The sequence below is a fragment of the Lampetra fluviatilis genome, chromosome 53 (assembly GCF_964198595.1).
Source record: "Lampetra fluviatilis chromosome 53, kcLamFluv1.1, whole genome shotgun sequence".
NCBI classification, from domain to species: domain Eukaryota; kingdom Metazoa; phylum Chordata; class Hyperoartia; order Petromyzontiformes; family Petromyzontidae; genus Lampetra; species Lampetra fluviatilis.
Window position 1 is genome coordinate 1,781,645 of NC_136327.1, and position 18,689 is coordinate 1,800,333.

Below are 18,689 nucleotides of genomic sequence, written 5' to 3' on the forward strand. Positions count from 1 at the left end.
ATCACGATGAGTTTGAAGGTAAACAACCACTAGATTACTCGTAAACATCCTAGTGTAGTAGAAAAAGATTGGACGCTCATTTAACGTGTGTAAAAGAGACCAATGCTCAGGGTTTATGTTCAACGAGACTGGATGTAATTGCAACATACAGTACTATTAAAAGGAGCGTTCAACAAAAATAGCATTTCTCCGGTTATTCACAGCAACGTTAGAAAATGTTTTCCCAAAAAATGTATTTCTCAAAGTATTCACTTAAATGGGGAAAACGTTAACCATCTAAGATTTGCTGATGGTATGCTTATTACAACAACCAATGGATATGGTCTATAGGAGTTGAAGAATGTAATAAAGGCTGCAAGTTGGGCGTGGGATACGACTAAAACCACAACATAACACTTGTCATTTGAATTCATAAAATATTTATTTTACCATTTACGTATTATATTTACAAAACTCTTTACACCTCTTTACACCTGTAAAATCTTTTCAGTTCGTAGGACCTACAACTCATTTAAATAATTCGTTTATACATATTCCTTACTTGGCAACGTGCGCGCACAATCGTTGCACAGCACATTCACACCTCCGTGCTCTTTATTTTCTATCCCCATGGCTATTTTATCCCGCATCGTCTCAGCGGTGCCCGCCGTCTGTCTTAAGTTTGCCGTTGCCACAGCAATGCGGAACACGAGTGAACACGGATGGGCAGGCTCACGGCACCACTCTGATACAACTAAGAAGGCAGCCCTCATTGGAGGCACACGAGGAACATCACGAGTCTCTTATACTGGTAGGAACCTCCTGGTTACACCAGCCCACGGGATTGTTGTGTCCGTCCGTCCGTCGTGCATCCAAAAATGGGAGGGGTGGGGCTGGGTGGAGAGGGGAGGGTGGGGAGGGGAAGGGTGGGAAGGGGCTGGGTGGGAGGGGTGGGGCTGGGTGGGGAGAGGCTGGTCACCCCGTGGTGTCCTTATAAAACTAAACGTTTAACCTACTCACGCCGGCTTGTGCCCGCCCTCATAGGCATATTTGCGAAATACACCACGCCGCCGTTGACCCTGGCCATTGACCGAGCAACCCAACGTTCCTATCAACTCCCTCCGCAGGAATGTGTTATGGCAGTGGTTCTTAACCTATACTGCAGCATGCACCCCCCCCCCTTTGGTTCTCAATCGTAAATAAATAATTATGTTTATAAATACATCGGCTTGATTCAACAAAGTAGTTGTACTTAAATTAGATTCGTGACTGCAGGAATTACTCTTTGGTTCTTTCGGTAAAGTCACGTAGAAATTAAATTATAATATAATACGACGTTTCTATTGCAACACAAGCAACCATCATCAGGTACAAATGATTGAGAAAACATAGTAAACTTGTTTCGATGATTTACCATCTAAAAAAAATCTGGCCACGTCTCGCACACCCAGAAAGGGCATCTCGCATCCCCAGGGGGTGCGTGGTGCACCCCAGGTTAAGAACCACTGCTCATAGGGGCATCCTCTGACATCAACAGCAATACAACTTTTTACTTAAAAGACTTTTGGTCAAAAAATAAATATTAAATGCTGGCGAGCAAGGCCTTGTTCTCCAACGGGATTAAATCTAATTGACTGTATTGTATCAGTAGCTACAAATAAATCGCTAAGAGCAGTTAAATAGTCACGTTTGAACAGCTGTGCAACTTTACAGCCAGTGGGTGACCTAATTGAATGGTAATGTCACATCTAAAGTAATACTGGTAGGAACCTCCTGGTTACACCAGCCCACAGGGGATTATTGTGTCTGTCGTGCAGGGAGGGGTGGGGTGGGGGGGGGTGGGGCTAGGTGGGGAGGGTGGGGCTGGGTGGGGAGGGGCTGGGTGGGGAGGGGCTGGGTGGGGGGTGAGAGGGGTGGGGCTGGGTGGGGAGGGGCTGGTCACCCCGTGGTGCCCTTAAAAAACTCAACGTTTAACCTACTCACGCCGGCTTGTGCCCACCCTCACAGTCGGGCATATTTGCGGAATACACCACACCGCTGTTGACCCTGGCCATTGACCGAGCAACCCAACGTTCCTACCTGCTCCCTCCGCAGGAATGTGTTATACCCACCCACCTACCAATATGATAAACTGTCATGAATTATGGTTGAGATGCAATGTCTCATATGAGTAGCTCGTTTGTACACGCATGCTCCAATAGCATGCGTGTTACATCAGTATTTTTTGTTATAAATCCAAAGTAATCAATACTCGTGCACAATTTGTTGCAAGTAATGAGCATAAAAATCTATTTTAGTGGACAAATGAAAGCATCATCACACACGTAATGGTTATGATCAGGGCTAGTGCTAGAGTCTGGTGGGATTAAGGTTAGGAGGGTGAGAGGCAGTACTAAGGACTTGTTTGCCAATGCGGTTAAGAGGCAAATCTGGAATCTTGTTTAAGTGTGATTAGGTTTAGGTATATGGTGTCATTGGTAAGTGTAATTAGGTTTAGATGTAGCATTAAGGTTTGATAGCTACTGTGGTTGTGGATATTAGTGCGAAGAGCTGGTTGGGTAGTTTATTAGGGTTATGGGTATGACTTCAGTCAGTCTGATTGGCTATTCTGCCTACTCCTCACAGTTCGTGCCTCCTAATCAAACCTTAATATGGCTTCAAAATTGATCAACTTTTCGCTCGGTGTTGGGGGCCACTGTCTCGGCATATGCTGCCGCACCGGACTTGCTCACATAGCCCATAGAGCGTGAAACACTGCAGCTACTTTCACTGCTGGGGGCGTCATTGGTAGTGGCGCGGGGGCATCATCGGTGGTGGCGTTTGTGGTGGCGCGTCTCCGTGGGTAGTGGCGCGGGGGGAGCGTCAGGCTCGCGAGTGCCGCTCGTGGCTCGCGTCCTCCAGCTGGTAGGCAGGGCGGTGGCTCTCCACGCCGCGGGCGTTGGTATAGCACAGCGATGGGTTCTTTCTCGTGTTCTTGCGGCTGCCCAGCGACGTGTACCTGACGCGGCGACACAACAACGAACGCCGCACAGCGTCCCACCACACCAATCGGCTCAGACCTGCAGAATCATACAACGTAATCTAAACGAAGAACTCTTTTTTATTTTACCAGGGAAGGCCCACTGAGCTATGTAGCTCTTTTTCAGAAGCAACCTGGCCACTAATGATCGGTCACCGAAGTGGCTCATCGTGTGGAAATGTACCGAAGTGGCTCATCGTGTGGAAATTTATAGCAACCAAATACTCATGCTTCTAAATGTGGAGGGAAAAACTGGAGCACCCAGAGAAAAATCCACGTGACCACTAGGAGAACGTGCAACCTCCAAATATACAGCTGGCGTCAGGGTGGGGATTTAACCCACGACCTCCTGTATACCAGGCGAGGAAGTTAAAGCCTGGAATGAGCCCTGATCTTGGAAGCTAAGCGGTACCAAACGATGTGTTGCAAATTGGAGCAAAATAAGATCACGTGTTTAACACAGGATACACCGTTTGCTACTGCATGCATATTTCCATCATGGTCAGGAATTGAACCCAGGTCACTGGGACGATAGTATGAGGTTTCCCAACCAAATGCACCACAATCTCGGTTGCACATGCACACGTTTCCTTTACAGGCTGTAAAGGAAAGTGCTGTTAACAAGTACACACGAATGATGGCATGGCACAGTAGGGCATACGATGGCTGGCACCGTGCCTGGCCACCTTTGCCCAGTGCTGATGTTCACATACTGCGCTCAGTGCTCATTTTAGGTTGTCGCCCTAGGGGAGGCCGTGGACAAATTTAGATACTATCTGCCATTTGCTTTGGTGCACAGTCTGGATTTAAACACAGATAAACAAGTGTGTAGCACGGTGCATTAACCCAGTGTGCCATGGCTCATCATACAAATAAAATGTGCCCCATATAGCCCGCACAGGCTGTTGGGACAAGTTCTGTTAGCGAGCACGGCACTGTGCACGTGGGGGTGGTGTGGCTGACACCACACCCGCCCGCTTTTGTCTCCCCATTGGTGGTGCTTGCACATTGCGCCGGGTAATGATCTACCTCGGGGTGGCCCAGGACTGGTTCAGCAAATCGCCACTGATGTTAGTCGTCATCGGCAACTAAACTCGGGCAGCCGAGTTCACAAGCGCAATCCGCTAACCGTCATGCTGCTGCTCCCCATCAGACTGACATACGCATACACGCACAAACACTACCGGTACGCAACTCCCACGTCAGCAGCAGTGAATGAGCACAGAAAACACGTGGTGTGACTGCCCTATGCAACCGTGCTCATATACGGTGTGAAAGAAGTTCAACGTACATTACTAAATTTATATACGTGGATCTCCGATAAGCATGCAAGGCTCTGTAGGGGTTTCCAATGAAGCTGTTCTCTCAAAATCAGGAGGGGCAAGGTCCTATAGTTTCCATGCCCCTCGCACCTTTGAAACTCCATCCCAAAATCATATCAGGAATGCAAGCGCAGTAGAACCTTAAGTCAAATGTAAAAAGGTATTTGTTTGTATAAGCTTCGTCGTGAGAGGGATTGATTTTCCGATGGTTTTTTTCATTGGGATGCTCTTCAAGAAGAGTTCTGTATTTAATGTCCACGTGTTTTATTTGGATCCCTACTGTCACCGCAGGGGCTCACCCCTTGTCGTAGAGAATGCAGTAGGGGACAAAGAGGGTCCGCAGGAACGCCCAGATGTCGTGGTAGCTCCAGTCCTGGGAGGACAAGTCATTGTTAATGACAACATTGATTTTATTGATCAATATATTAATACGAATGATAAGAAAAAAAAGATGGTATTAAATTCACGGTTGTTTTCATTCATTTTGGAAACGCAAGTGCTGGGAATTAATGCTTTCAATTTGAAATGCAGGTGGCTGGGTGGCTCAGTGATTCAAGCAGTGAACCAACCAACCAACCCAAGTGTGACGAATGAGTGGATGGTTTCAGCTCAGTCACTGATTATGGTGCGACAAAAACAAAAACCCGGACGTAATATTTGGTGCGTCGCTTAACTAGCCGAGGATGAAAAATGTCAGGTTGACGTGTAATTAATTATTTGCAGAGCATACACAAGGTATGCACACCCACCATGCATTTCCCTGGAGCATTATGGGTAAACTCAAACACAAGATGAACTTCGTTTTGTGTCTGCATATATGATTCAAATATAATCTAGTTCAGCCGATTGGAAAGCCAAGTGCAAAGCCAAAAATCCAAGAGCAAATAAAAAAAAGTGAACAAGCTGATGCAATGCAAGTTCTATATGAGGTATGCTCTCCATGTGGGAAAAAGAGGCTCATTGAACAGCCTCCAGCAGTAGTTCCTGGAGCTATTCTCCGACACACGGCGATGTTACACTGCTAGCAGTGAGAGCTGCGAACGGAAAAAAAATTTACCCGTAAAAACTAAGTTTTTCACTATAAATCCTTTATATGCGTGGCGGCTAGAGTCCTCTCGTCCTCTGGCTTGAGATGGCTGCCACCTATGGGTCAGATGATTGCCTGCCACCATTAAGCAATTGGTAATTAAATATAATTTATTTTTTCCTAAAAAGTGTAAAATTTTGGAAAAAAATTTCACGAAAATAAATTGTCACGCACAACGAGTCTGTGTGCAAAATGTCAGCTCGATTGGATCACGGGAAGTGGGTTAAAAAACGACCGAAAAATGTGCACGGTCGTAAGCGTGCAAGCAAGCAAGCAAGTGAACTTAATATAAAGGATTTAAAAACACCTTCGCCCCAGGACACCTACATCACATCATCAAATGCAAACGGAAAGAAACTTGTTCTCAGAGACGCAACTTTTGCGTGTGTGCGTGTGCGCGGGCGTGCGAGCGCTCACGAGCAGCGGGTTGATGCGGAGGAGCGGGGGCCACCCGGGGTCGGTGAGGCACACGGACGCCAGCGTGCGGGGCCCCGGGTCCGTGTGCCGCGTCCCCATGAGCACGGCGCGCGAGCGCGGGCGGCAGCGCGCGAACTCGCCGAGCGCAGTCCGCAGGTCGCCCTCGTACACGTGGCTCTCGGCGCCGTACCTGGCCCACGGTGGCGCCGCCGACGCCGGCGAATGAGGCAAACGGTAAAGGTGCAGCCCTGACACCGCTTGCTCGCGGCACTGTTTTGCAGAAGGGCGTGCGCTTAATGGGGGCTCTAAGAAGCCCGGGCCCTTGAGAGAGTATTTGGTCTTCTCATCCAGGAAGAGGTGGGAGTATCCCACGCTTTACCCCACCACACGTGACCTGCCGATCGATTTCCTGCAGTGTACAGGAGAGCTGCGAAAGGGAGATCGTGCGACACCCCTTGCTTTGCCCACTGCTCGAGGAAGGCACCTGTACTGTGCAAGATCTGCGAGCTGAGATGCCCTCGTCAATGGGAGGACATTTGACTTTGGTGCATGGACATTAACAGAAGAAGTGCACCCATTGATTATTCTGGGTGGGCAGAGGCAGTTGGGTAATTAAGAATCTTGCACCATTGTTTCAATTGCCGTGCTGGGAAATTGAATAAAATCAGCGACCTCTTGATTGTAAGAAATTGCGCCTTATATTTCGAAGAATACGGCTGCACGTTTGCAATTGTGGATTTTTAAAGAGTATATTTAATCACTTAATCCATGCAACATTACATGCCTAATATGTGGTGTTGCGGCCAGGCGATGATCTGTTAAAAGTCACTAAAGGTGGCCTAGAGTGAAACCCTCTGTGTGTGTATGGGGCGGTGGAGTGACGGACGGCCATCTCAGGCAGGCGACTCATGGCACGTGGGTCTGTCCCGTGACCTCCTGCCAGCGGGGGTTCGACACTTCACGTGGTCTTAAAGTGTACTTAGCCTGGCACAAGCGACGTGGTGACATCACCGCCACTTAGTGGCGAATGGCGGTTGTTGTTGTTGGAGTGACGGCCACTAGACGCTCACCTTGGGCACGTCTCCTTAATGAACTGCTCCATCTCAGGGAAAGCACCCGGCATCTTAATGTACAAGCAGTGCACGGTGCCCAGCTGCTCCTTATACTTTCTGCTCGACAGACACAGAGAAAGAAACTAATTCATGCCGCGTCACAAATTGCATTCAATTGATATCATAATCACCAGTGCCAATTTAAACGCCAACGATTATAATGCAAAGCATAGAATGGGAGAGCCGGCAAGAGTGGGAGACTGAAAGGGGAGGAAGGAGGAGAGAGCAGAGCAGTGAAGTGGGCAAGAGTCAGCAGGAGAGTAGGCAGACAGACCAACAGCACAATAAGAGTGTGAATGGTCGGATAGGCTGGCAGACGAGACAGAGTGCAGGTGGACAGGCAGGGTGGGCTAGAGAGAGACTGGGTGGGTGGGCTAGAGAGACGGGGTGGGTGGGTTAGATAGAGACTGGGTGGGTGGGCGAGAGAGAGACTGGGTGGGTGGGCTAGAGAGGGACTGGGTGGGTGGGCTAGAGAGAGACTGGGTGGGTGGGCTAGAGAGACGGGGTGGGTGGGTTAGATAGAGACTGGGTGGGTGGGCGAGAGAGAGACTGGGTGGGTGGGCGAGAGAGAGACTGGGTGGGTGGGCTAGAGAGGGACTGGGTGGGTGGGTTAGAGAGAGACTGGGTGGGCGGGCGAGAGAGAGACTGGGTGGGTGGGCGAGAGAGAGACTGGGTGGGTGGGTGGGCTAGAGAGAGACTGGGTGGGTGAGCTACAGAGAGACTGGGTGGGCTACAGAGAGACTGGGTGGGTGGGCGAGAGAGAGACTGGGTGGGTGGGCGAGAGAGAGACTGGGTGGGTGGGCGAGAGAGAGACTGGGTGGGTGGGTGGGCTAGAGAGAGACTGGGTGGGTGGGCTAGAGAGACGGGGTGGGTGGGTTAGATAGAGACTGGGTGGGTGGGCGAGAGAGAGACTGGGTGGGTGGGCTAGAGAGGGACTGGGTGGGTGGGTTAGAGAGAGACTGGGTGGGTGGGCGAGAGAGAGACTGGGTGGGTGGGTGGGCGAGAGAGAGACTGGGTGGGTGGGTGGGCTAGAGAGAGACTGGGTGGGTGAGCTACAGAGAGACTGGATGGGCTACAGAGAGACTGGGTGGGTGGGCGAGAGAGAGACTGGGTGGGTGGGCGAGAGAGAGACTGGGTGGGTGGGCGAGAGAGAGACTGGGTGGGTGGGTGGGCTAGAGAGAGACTGGGTGGGTGAGCTACAGAGAGACTGGCTGGGCTACAAAGAGACTGGGTGAGTGGGCGAGAGAGAGACTGGGTGGGTGGGCGAGAGAGAGACTGGGTGGGTGGGCTAGAGAGCGACTGGGTGGGCGGGCGAGAGAGAGACTGGGTGGGTGGGTGGGCCAGCGGGCCAGGGAGGCCGAGTAAACCTGGCGGCGGCCGCGTAGAAGAGGTGCAGCAACACGGTGCAGTCCTTGCCGCCGTTGAACGCGACGCAGAGCTCGTCGAGGGAGAAGCGGCCGAGCGCCTCGTCCAGCACGGCGAGCGCCGAGCGCACGCGCTCTCCCAGCGGGGACCCTGACGCCGCGACACCCGCGCACACGCCGGCGTCACACAGCAACGGCAACTCGGCCACCGGCACGTGTCGTCACGGGGTACTGCAAGATCCGGCCGTATCCGTCCGGCGCTCACCGAGCTGCATTGGCTTCCGGTTGCCGAACGAATACAGCGTTATAAGAAAGTGCTCGCCACAAATGAACCACGATCACCTTGCTGATCTCGTCGAGGAGCGTAAATCATCACACAAACTCGAGTCATCCTCGCAGCAGCAGCAGTAGCGGCTTTTGCCCTACCCATCGGACAAAGACGGTCACTGCATCGCGCACTTTCAGATGCGCTTCTGTGGCTGCCTGGAACGTTCTTCCTTCCGATATTAGAAAGCCGCTGGAGATATGCACATTTAAATCTAGATTTAAACTATTTTTTTTAGAACTGATTTTTTGTTTTTAGTTTTTTGTCCTTCCCCTGCACCTCCAATTAGCATGGTTGGCTACGTACAGTGTGAAATAACTTCTTCACACATACATACAACAAAGTTAATGAGCAGGTAGTTGGGTGGGTAACTGTTAGGGCGCCACAGTTGTAAGATGTTAACTACGTCGCCTAGTATACAGGAGGTCGTGGGTTCGATACCGACCCTGACGCCTGCTGTATATTTGGAGTGTGCACGTCTCTCTCCCCGTCGTCGCGTGGATTTCTCTCCGAGTCCTCCGGTTTTTCCCTCCACATGTAAAAACACGCGTTTAGAGTATTTGGTGGCGAGAAATTTCTACATGATAAGCCACACTTTGTTGAGCTATCGTTTGTGGCCATGTCGCTTCTGAAACAGAGCTGTAGAGCTCAGTGGGCCTTTCCTGGCAAAATAAAAAATAGTTTTGGTGGATGGAATGAGCAAGCGATCGCGTGAGTCAGTGAGCTGGCGGCGGCGAGCTGGTCACCGGAGCCAGAGAGCTCGTAGACGGCACGGGCGGCGACATGCACCGGCTGCCGCTCCATCCGCACCACGGAGCCTGCCGGGAGCCGCTCCTCCAGGAAGCGGAACGCCGTGTCCACGGCGCCCTCCGACTCGCCGTCCAGGGTCAGCTGCAGGCACACGCCGTCGTCAATGATCGTCATCGATACCGATCAACGTCACCGTTATTGTCGTCGTCAGTATGAAGAACCCCTATTGCCAAAGTTACATTTCTGCATGGGGTTGGTTAACCACCATAATCTTCCACGAAGCTCATAGTCCACCCTAAACAGCACCCGCACAAACCATGGCAGATGCGGATACCTGATGCACAAATGGAAAATTCTCCAGTGTGCAACTGTGGTGATCCAGAACAGACCGTACAACATATAACGACGCAATGCCCGATCCACAAATACAAAGGAGATGTCACAGCGATACACTCCGCTGCTCCTGATGCGGTTGTCTGGCTTGACCGCCTGAATTTGAAATTGTTGCTCTGCATCTACATCAGCCATGCGAAAGAATATCACCATAATCACCGTCACCAGCGTAATTACCACCACCACCAATCATTATCGTCATCATCACAATTACCATCATTACCAACACTGTCATCAGAAATGCATGCATTCATACATATGTAGTGGTTCAACTCGGAGGCAGTAATTCTTGGAGGCACTACTTTTATTATACTCACAATCTCCCTTCAGGGGCCTAGGCTACATACAACCTAGCCTATACACAACACTAGCCATCTAACACCGATGCGCTGACCAGTACAGCCAACAACCGTACAGCAGCGCAATATCAAGCGACTGCGGCGACTAAGAGAAGAATGGTGACGACGACGACGATGGACTTGAGCAGCACGACAGGGATCCCACTTACAGTCGACAGCCCCGAGGTCCCCTACAAGGGCCCCTCTTATACTGTCACATGGCCTGGCTCCGCCCCCAGCCACGCCCCCTTTCTAGAACCTACCAGCGAGTATTTGGTGTGCTCCTTCTGTGATCTTTCCCCTCAATCCCCCTCTGGTGTCTAGCCTGGCCTGCTGACGTCAGGGCTGACGTAAGCCGCAGATCCTCTTCCCTGCCAGCAGCCAGCGCGATGCAGCTACATTACTATCCTATGCCACTACACATACAGCTTAAATAAATGCATACACACTAACACACACACACCAGTAACAACAGCCGCCGTTTGCACTAAGTGGCGGTAATATCACCACAGCGCTTGAGCCAAGCTAGATGCACTTTGGGGCCACGTGATGTGTCGAAGGCTCGCTGTCAGGTTACAGGACAGACCCAGGGTGTTTTGGGTTAATAAACACACACTCTCACACGTAAATACATGTTTTCCCACTCATAATCTCAGAGAGACAGACGCTCAAACACACAATCTCACACACAAAGACCTCCCGTATAGTCTGAACAGACTGTTGGAGCAAGTGCTGTTAGCGAGCACCAATGAAGGCCAGCACAGCACACGAGGGGGTAGGTGGCCAGCACCACGCCTGACCACCTTTGTCTCCCCAGTGTTGATGTTCAAACACCACACCAGGTACTCATTTGAGGCTAAGTCGATTCAATTTCCCAACACAATTGAAACAATGGTGCAACATTCTTATTTACCCCACTGCCTCTGCCCACCCAGAAGCATTATGTTAATGTCCATCCACCAAAGTCAAATGTTAAACTTCTTTCGCACCGTACGTAGCCACAGCTTACCGAGACAGCAATGCGCGGTAGAGATTCTTTGAGCATGATTTTGCGTTTCTTAAATTACTATTTACATTACATGGCAACCGTGCTAATCGGAGGTGCGGGAGAATGACCGGCAGATGCACCACCAGTGCCCCCCTACTGTGCCAACTCGCGGCGCTTCAGCCACCCCGGCACCGCAAAACGCGCGCGCGCCTCCGCCCTGCACGCCCACCTTGACGCGATAGTAGTTGCACAGCCAGTCCGGGTAGGAGCCGAGCTGCACGGCCGGCCGAAAGCGAGCATCGGCCTCGTTGAGCACGCTCGCGATGGACACCTCGTCGGCGTTCACCAGCATCTCGCGCGAGTGCTCCGTCGCCATGGGCGTCCCGGCGCCCACCACCGCCACCAGCAGGTCCTCCACCCCCACGAACGCTCTCTCAAGCAGCGTGGGGATGCCCGGGAACAGGAAGACGTTGCGCACGCTCACCTGCGCCTCCGCACACAGCGCAGTGACGACGATGACGGCGACGGCAAAGGCGACGGCTCTCCCCAAGTCCCATGGCGCAACGGGGTTTGTCATTCAGAAAGCTATCGGAAGTGAAGCGACGTCGTAAAGTCACCGGAAGGACACGAAAAGTACAATTACAATAAAACCTTGGACTATGACCTTGAGTGGTACAGGGAAAACTGAATGTTAAATGTGGGTAAAACATGATTATGGAAAGTTATTTTTTGCCCTAAAAAGCATGTTTTTCAGGCTGTGTGTCTATGGTTCTAGCTCATGGCTCGAGCTCATGGCTCTCCATGAAAGTCTACTTAAGACTATGTATCTCTAGGTAATCCTATACTCGACACTCCTGATCCTATGCTTATCCGCATGACAAGCCACTTCGTTAGGCTATCATTTGTGGCTAGGTCGCTTCTGAAAAAAAGCTAGACAGCTCAGTGGGCCTTACTTGGTAAAATAAAAACAGCTAGTTAGCCCTGGCCTCAGTGGTGCTGTTACCTGCTCATAGTTACCGGGCAGTGTGTCTACTCTACCTGTAGATGTGCCACCGTGCCAGCGTGCGTGCGTGCGTGCGCGCACCACAGGGAACCTGAAGCGCTCCCCCGTCTTCTTGTCGATGCCGTAGTTGAGCGTCGCAGTCGAAGGCACGGTCGCCAGCTTCATTCGCGCGTCACCGGTCTCCGCCTCGCCAAACACGGTGCGGCAGAGCGCCACCAGCTCAGGGTTTGGCACCAGCGTGTCCCCGAAGGCCCGGGCCACGGCCTAGGGCGTCCACGCAGGAGAGCGCAACCACAGCGACAACACGAAACACAAATGTAACCAACCGGGCAGTCGGACATGCCCGGCGCATGGTGCGTCTCCCGAATACTTTACAATGTTTAACTTACTCAAGTCTTCGATGCAGTCACTGATCTAAGAGTATGCTTATATGCCATACAGCATCTCCTCACCTCTCCGACACGGCCATTATGACCCCCCCCACCTCCAAAGCCACCGGGCCTCACACCTCGAAGGTGACGTCGTCGTGCGTCGGTCCGACCCCTCCGCAGGCGATGACCAGCGAGTGGCGCCCGGCGAGGAGCGCCAACTCATCAGCCAGCGCCGGCACCGAGTCGCCCAGCACCGAGATGCGCTCCACCCGCACGCCCAGAGCTCGCAGTCGCGTGCACATGAAGTGCGAGTTGGTGTCCGGGGTCCGTCCTTTCAGGATCTCGTCTCCCACCACGAGGATGGCCACGGTGCGCGATGGCGGTGGTCGCGGTGGTTGTGCCGCGCCAGTTCCTTCGGGGCCCGACGTGACGGGAGACGCCGGTTCACCCGTGGGCACGGCATGGCTCATCTGCCTGGCGAGGACTCGGAGTCTGTGAATGCAACGGGTCGGGCATGGTGGAGGTCACACGCAGTGAACAAACCCGCACGGCGTGTTGCTGCTCATACTCTTTTTCTTTCGATATTTGGAAGCCACTGGAGCTAATAAGCACTTTTAAGTCTCGATTGAAAACGCTTTTCTTGAGAACTGCTTTGTTGTCCTTCCCCGAGCACCTCCGATTAGCACGGTTGGTTACGTACGGTGCGAAAGAAGTTCAACATACGGTGTATATCCTCCAGTAAGTGCAATGCAACGATGCATCGATTCACAACCAATTCTCACGGTCAAGAAAAACGCACAGCACAATGCGTCTGAGCATACAGATTACCAAATGATTATTAAAGGGCCCGTAATACAATCCGGTAGGTGTGTCCATATGTTTGTATAACTTTATTGAGACACACGCGGGATGTGCGCACATTCGGGGGTGTTGTGTCTTACGTGACCAAACCTTCAGTTTCAGTTGCATTTATTAGGTATAGCCCTGTGAGCCATTCGGCTCTTGAATCGGGTGCAACCGCAACAAACAAAAACATGAACAAGAAAACATCTTAAAGTGACTATGTGCAAACATTCAAACCTTCGTCCAAGTGGGGGCGCACAGTAACCGGTGACGACGAATTCAAACCAAGTTCATGGAAATAAAACAACACACGTGTTATATTCTTGGTTCTTTCGGTAAAGTACGTAGAAGTGAAACAAGAAAGTAATAAAAAATATATAAAACAATACAAATTCTCACGACATTTCGACTGCAATACAAGGTGTGAAATCCTACGTGATGATGATTGCTTGTGTTGCAGTCGAAACGTCGTGAGAATGTGTATTGTTTTATATTTATATTATTTTATTGTTTCCCTTCTACGTGACTTTACCGAAAGAACCAAGAATATGAATCCCTGCAGTCACGAAAGCTTTAAATCAAAATTAAAAAACACACGTGTTGATACGAAACGCCGGTTGCACACAGTTGACAACGCGAGCGAAGCATCGGGAGAGAAGGGGGAATGGGGACTGCGTTTCCCCTGTCCACAGCGTTTCCTGTAGTCTCTTAGCGCGCGTTCAATCGACAGCCGCCGACGCCGCCGCCTCTGCGAGACGAGAGCTTCAGCTGAGTTCACGGTGCCCGGATTCGCTCACCCGTTGAGAAGAGGGCGATTTGAAGTTTTAATCGAGATTCGAAGTTTTTATTTAGATTTGAAGTTTTAATCTAGATTTGAAGTTTTAATCTAGATTTGAAGTTTTAATCTAGATTTGAAGTTTTAATCTAGATTTGAAGTTTTAATCGAGATTCGAAGTTTTTATTTAGATTTGAAGTTTTAATCTAGATTTGAAGTTGTAATCTAGATTTGAAGTTTTAATCTAGATTTGAAGTTTTAATCTAGATTTGAAGTTTTAATCTAGATTTGAAGTTTTAATCTAGATTTGAAGTTTTAATCTAGATTTGAAGTTTTAATCTAGATTTGAAGTTTTAATCTAGATTTGAAGTTTTAATCTAGATTTGCAGTTTTAATCTAGTTTTTTAGTTTTTAGAAGTTTTAATCTAGATTTGAAGTTTTAATCTAGATTTGAAGTTTTAATCTAGATTTGAAGTTTTAATCTAGATTTGAAGTTTTAATCTAGATTTCAAGTTTTAATCTCGATTTGAAGTTTTAATCTAGATTTTAAGTTTTAATCTAGATTTTAAGTTTTAATCTCGATTTTAAGTTTTAATCTAGATTTGAAGTTTTAATCTAGATTTGAAGTTTTAATCTAGATTTGAAGTTTTAATCTAGATTTGAAGTTTTAATCTAGATTTGAAGTTTTATACTAGATTTGAAGTTTTAATCTAGATTTGAAGTTTTAATCTCGATTTGAAGTTTTAATCTAGATTTTAAGTTTTAATCTAGATTTTAAGTTTTAATCTCGATTTGAAGTTTTAATCTAGATTTTAAGTTTTAATCTAGATTTGAAGTTTTAATCTTTATTTGAAGTTTTAATCTAGATTTTAAGTTTTAATCTAGATTTTAAGTTTTAATCTCGATTTTAAGTTTTAATCTAGATTTGAAGTTTTAATCTAGATTTGAAGTTTTAATCTAGATTTGAAGTTTTAATCTAGATTTGAAGTTTTAATCTAGATTTGAAGTTTTATACTAGATTTGAAGTTTTAATCTAGATTTGAAGTTTTAATCTCGATTTGAAGTTTTAATCTAGATTTTAAGTTTTAATCTAGATTTTAAGTTTTAATCTCGATTTTAAGTTTTAATCTAGATTTGAAGTTTTAATCTTTATTTGAAGTTTTCGTGACTGCAGGGATCCATACTCTTTGGTTCTTTCGGTAAAGTCACGTAGGTAGAAAATAAAATAAATAAAATAAAAATTAAAGTGGAGCACTGAAAACCCGCAGTGGAAGTTCCACGTTCGTATGACGGGGACCAGTACATCCATTAGAAAAGAAAACGTCAGCGTGCGGCACATCTCAGACCATCGCAACTTGTGAACGAAATCACTTTCGTTGCGTGCAGTGTAACGATGATATACATTTGGGTGAAGTTGTTTTTATCTTTAAACTGAACGCGGCCTCGCCTGGATAGGCCGAGGCTTCATCACTCGAGCAGCCCGCTGATCTGGATTTGAAGAGACAAAATTAAAAGTGCGTCAAAAATTACGACGATTAATGTGTTGTATTACCTGGAGCCGCTACGTCCAAGGGAATAGAACAGACTCGTCATCTGGCGACAATGACATGAAGTGTGATGTGTTTTTAAATGTTCTCACGCTAAGATTGCATTCGAGGGTTGCGGCCCTAAAAGTCTCCCCGCTGAAACAATTCGAGTTTTTTTTGTTCCGGATCATTGGGGCCTGGCTCGTACAGCGTGGTCCAGATGTATTGTGACCCACCCAACCCCCCACCCCCCCAGATATTTGTGACGGTGTGTGACGAGGGGGGGGGGATAAATGTGACGTCACATCAAAATGCGCAACTTTAACTAAATATCGACAACACGTTCTACTTAATTAAATATACTTTTTAATATATGTTTTCTCCTACAACATCAGAGCGCAGCGCCACATTAAATACGCACTACAATGACAATAGTTTAAAGCGATTTGAAGCATGTTTTATTTTGGGGGGGGGGGGGGGCAGAGCTTTGTGACGTCATATTTGAGGGGGGTCTGACTTTTTGTGACGTCGTGTGACGAAGGGGGGGGGGGTCAAAAATCGTCAAAAATCGCGTGACGTCATCTATTAACGGCCCCTTATATTTTGATTTAAAGCTTTCGTGACTGCAGGGATTCATATTCTTGGTTCTTTCGGTAAAGTCACGTAGAAGGGAAATAATAAAATAATATATATTTTAACATAAATATGGCCCTAATATGTTTGTAAGTACGGTTCATTTACTGCCTTTTCCAAGCTTGGGAATTGATGCAATTTGAACTTATATACTTTATTTTATTTAAGGGACGCCACGGTGATAATATGTTAACTACCTCGCGTGGTACGCAGGTGGTCGTGGGTTCGATCCCGACCCTGATGTCTGCTGTATATTTGGAGTTTGCGTGTCTCTCTCCCCGTGGTCGCGTGGATTTCTCCTCCGGGTCCTCTGGGTATTTCCATCCACATTTAGAAACATTCATTGAGATCATTTAGATTAATTTTCTGCTATAAATGTCCAAATGATAAGGCCACTTTAATGAGCTGTCATTTGTGGCCAGGTCGCTTCTGAACAACAAGTTAACGCCTCAGTGACCTTTGCCTGGGAGGATGGGGTTGGTGAATTTGCGTGTGTTTGGGTGAATTTGCATGTGTTTGGGTGAATTTGCGTGTGTTTGGGTGAATTTGCATGTGTTTGGGTGAATTTGCGTGTGTTTGGGTGAATTTGCATGTGTTTGGGTTAATTTGCATGTGTTTGGGTGAATTTGCATGTGTTTGGGTTAATTTGCATGTGTTTGGGTTAATTTGCATGTGTTTGGGTGAATTTGCATGTGTTTGGGTTAATTTGCATGTGTTTGGGTGAATTTGCATGTGTTTGGGTGAATTTGCGTGTGTTTGGGTGATTTGCATGTGTTTGGGTTAATTTGCATGTGTTTGGGTGAATTTGCATGTGTTTGGGTTAATTTGCATGTGTTTGGGTGAATTTGCATGTGTTTGGGTTAATTTGCATGTGTTTGGGTTAATTTGCATGTGTTTGGGTGAATTTGCATGTGTTTGGGTTAATTTGCATGTGTTTGGGTTAATTTGCATGTGTTTGGGTGAATTTGCATGTGTTTGGGTTAATTTGCATGTGTTTGGGTAAATTTGCATGTGTTTGGGTTAATTTGCATGTGTTTTGGTGAATTTGCGTGTGTTTGGGTGAATTTGCATGTGTTTGGGTGAATTTGCATGTGTTTGGGTGAATTTGCATGTGTTTGGGTGAATTTGCGTGTGTTTGGGTAAATTTGCATGTGTTTGGGTTAATTTGCATGTGTTTGGGTGAATTTGCATGTGTTTGGGTTAATTTGCATGTGTTTGGGTAAATTTGCATGTGTTTGGGTTAATTTGCATGTGTTTTGGTGAATTTGCGTGTGTTTGGGTGAATTTGCATGTGTTTGGGTGAATTTGCGTGTGTTTGGGTGAATTTGCGTGTGTTTGGGTGAATTTGCGTGTGTTTGGGTGATTTGTTTACCTTGTACTTTCCACTCCTATCGTAATTTTGTATTTTGTTGTTGCAACGTTCTCACCCCATGCCCCTACTTGACGTCTGTGAAAAAGAGCCGTATAGCTCATTGGATCCCTACGATATAAATAGAGATTCTCATTCTCACTGCGACGCGTCCCACCTCATGTCGACCTCAACAGCTCGCACGACTTCACGAACCTGCCAGGTGCCCTGCAGACCACGTGCTCCCATCTCCAGTCTCTCGGTGCGATCCCGAGTGCGCTTATTTTTTTGCCCACTTTGCTCCAGGTTTTTTGAAAATCTACAAACTGGCCCGATTTATGTCTGAGAGCCTGCTTCCATTCACGGGCAAGACCACATCAGTAGTACCTAATTCAGCTCACTTGGTTTCTCTAATCAAGGAAATCTCACGGTCTCCAGATGATTTGCTTGTCAGCTTCGATGTAGTCTCTCTGTTCACCAAGGTACCTGTACCTGACACCATAGCAATCATTGAAGACTTGGTCCAACAGGGACTGAATCCTAATGTACCAAATTTGGTGAGGCACTGCCGTACCAACACTTACTTCGTCTGGAATGGTACATTCCAGATGTTTGCATGGAGAAATTTGAAACATGCCATCCTGACATCCACCCTATGTCCTTCCCTGTGGAAGAGATACGTAGATGACACTTTCGTCATCTGGTCACATGGCCAGCCAGCACTGAACCAGTTTTTCAACCACATCAATTCCATACACCCACCATCAAATTCACCGTGGAAGTGGAAAATGATGGCAAGCTACCATTCCTGGATTCCTATCTAAAGCCTGACTCCCACCACCATCCGGCCCAGAAGAATTCCCCCATAGGGCCCGCTGCATCTCCGACCAGCGCCACCTAGCCAGTGAACTGGAGCACATACACCAAGCCCTCAAGATGAATGGATACTCAGACTGCACAATCCGCAAAGCTGTAGTCCCAACCATGGGGAGACAACAATTTGAGGACTCAATCAAAACCATCACCTTGCCATACATAGCAGGTGTTACCAATTTGTTTCCTAAAATCTTAAACAAACACAAGATCCAGGTCCGAT

General features: G+C 48.1%; 1 protein-coding gene across 1 annotated transcript; it reads right to left on the reverse strand.

Moving 5' to 3' along the window:
* Window positions 1–112: 112 nt before the first annotated feature.
* Window positions 113–15,765, reverse strand: LOC144949274 (FAD synthase-like). Its single transcript, XM_078879194.1, has 10 exons — window positions 15,639–15,765; window positions 12,606–12,960; window positions 12,179–12,361; window positions 11,324–11,578; window positions 9,372–9,516; window positions 8,304–8,451; window positions 6,895–6,993; window positions 5,825–6,014; window positions 4,620–4,693; window positions 113–2,977 (listed from the first exon to the last, which is right to left on the reverse strand). Exons 1-10 carry the CDS (start codon window positions 15,677–15,679, stop codon window positions 2,842–2,844), a joined length of 1,626 nt encoding a protein of 541 aa, XP_078735320.1. The 5' UTR covers window positions 15,680–15,765; the 3' UTR covers window positions 113–2,841.
* Between the last annotated feature and the right edge of the window lie 2,924 nt (window positions 15,766–18,689).

Coding starts and splice junctions, on each gene's coding strand:
- LOC144949274 (XM_078879194.1), bottom strand. CDS start 15,679: ATGACGAGTCTGTTCTATTCCCTTGGACGTAGCGGCTCCAG. Junction 9,517..11,323: donor GCAACTACTATCGCGTCAAG/GTGGGCGTGCAG, acceptor GTGTGCCTGCAG/CTGACCCTGGACGGCGAGTC. Junction 2,978..4,619: donor TGCATTCTCTACGACAAGGG/GTGAGCCCCTGC, acceptor TCGCCGCGTCAG/GTACACGTCGCTGGGCAGCC.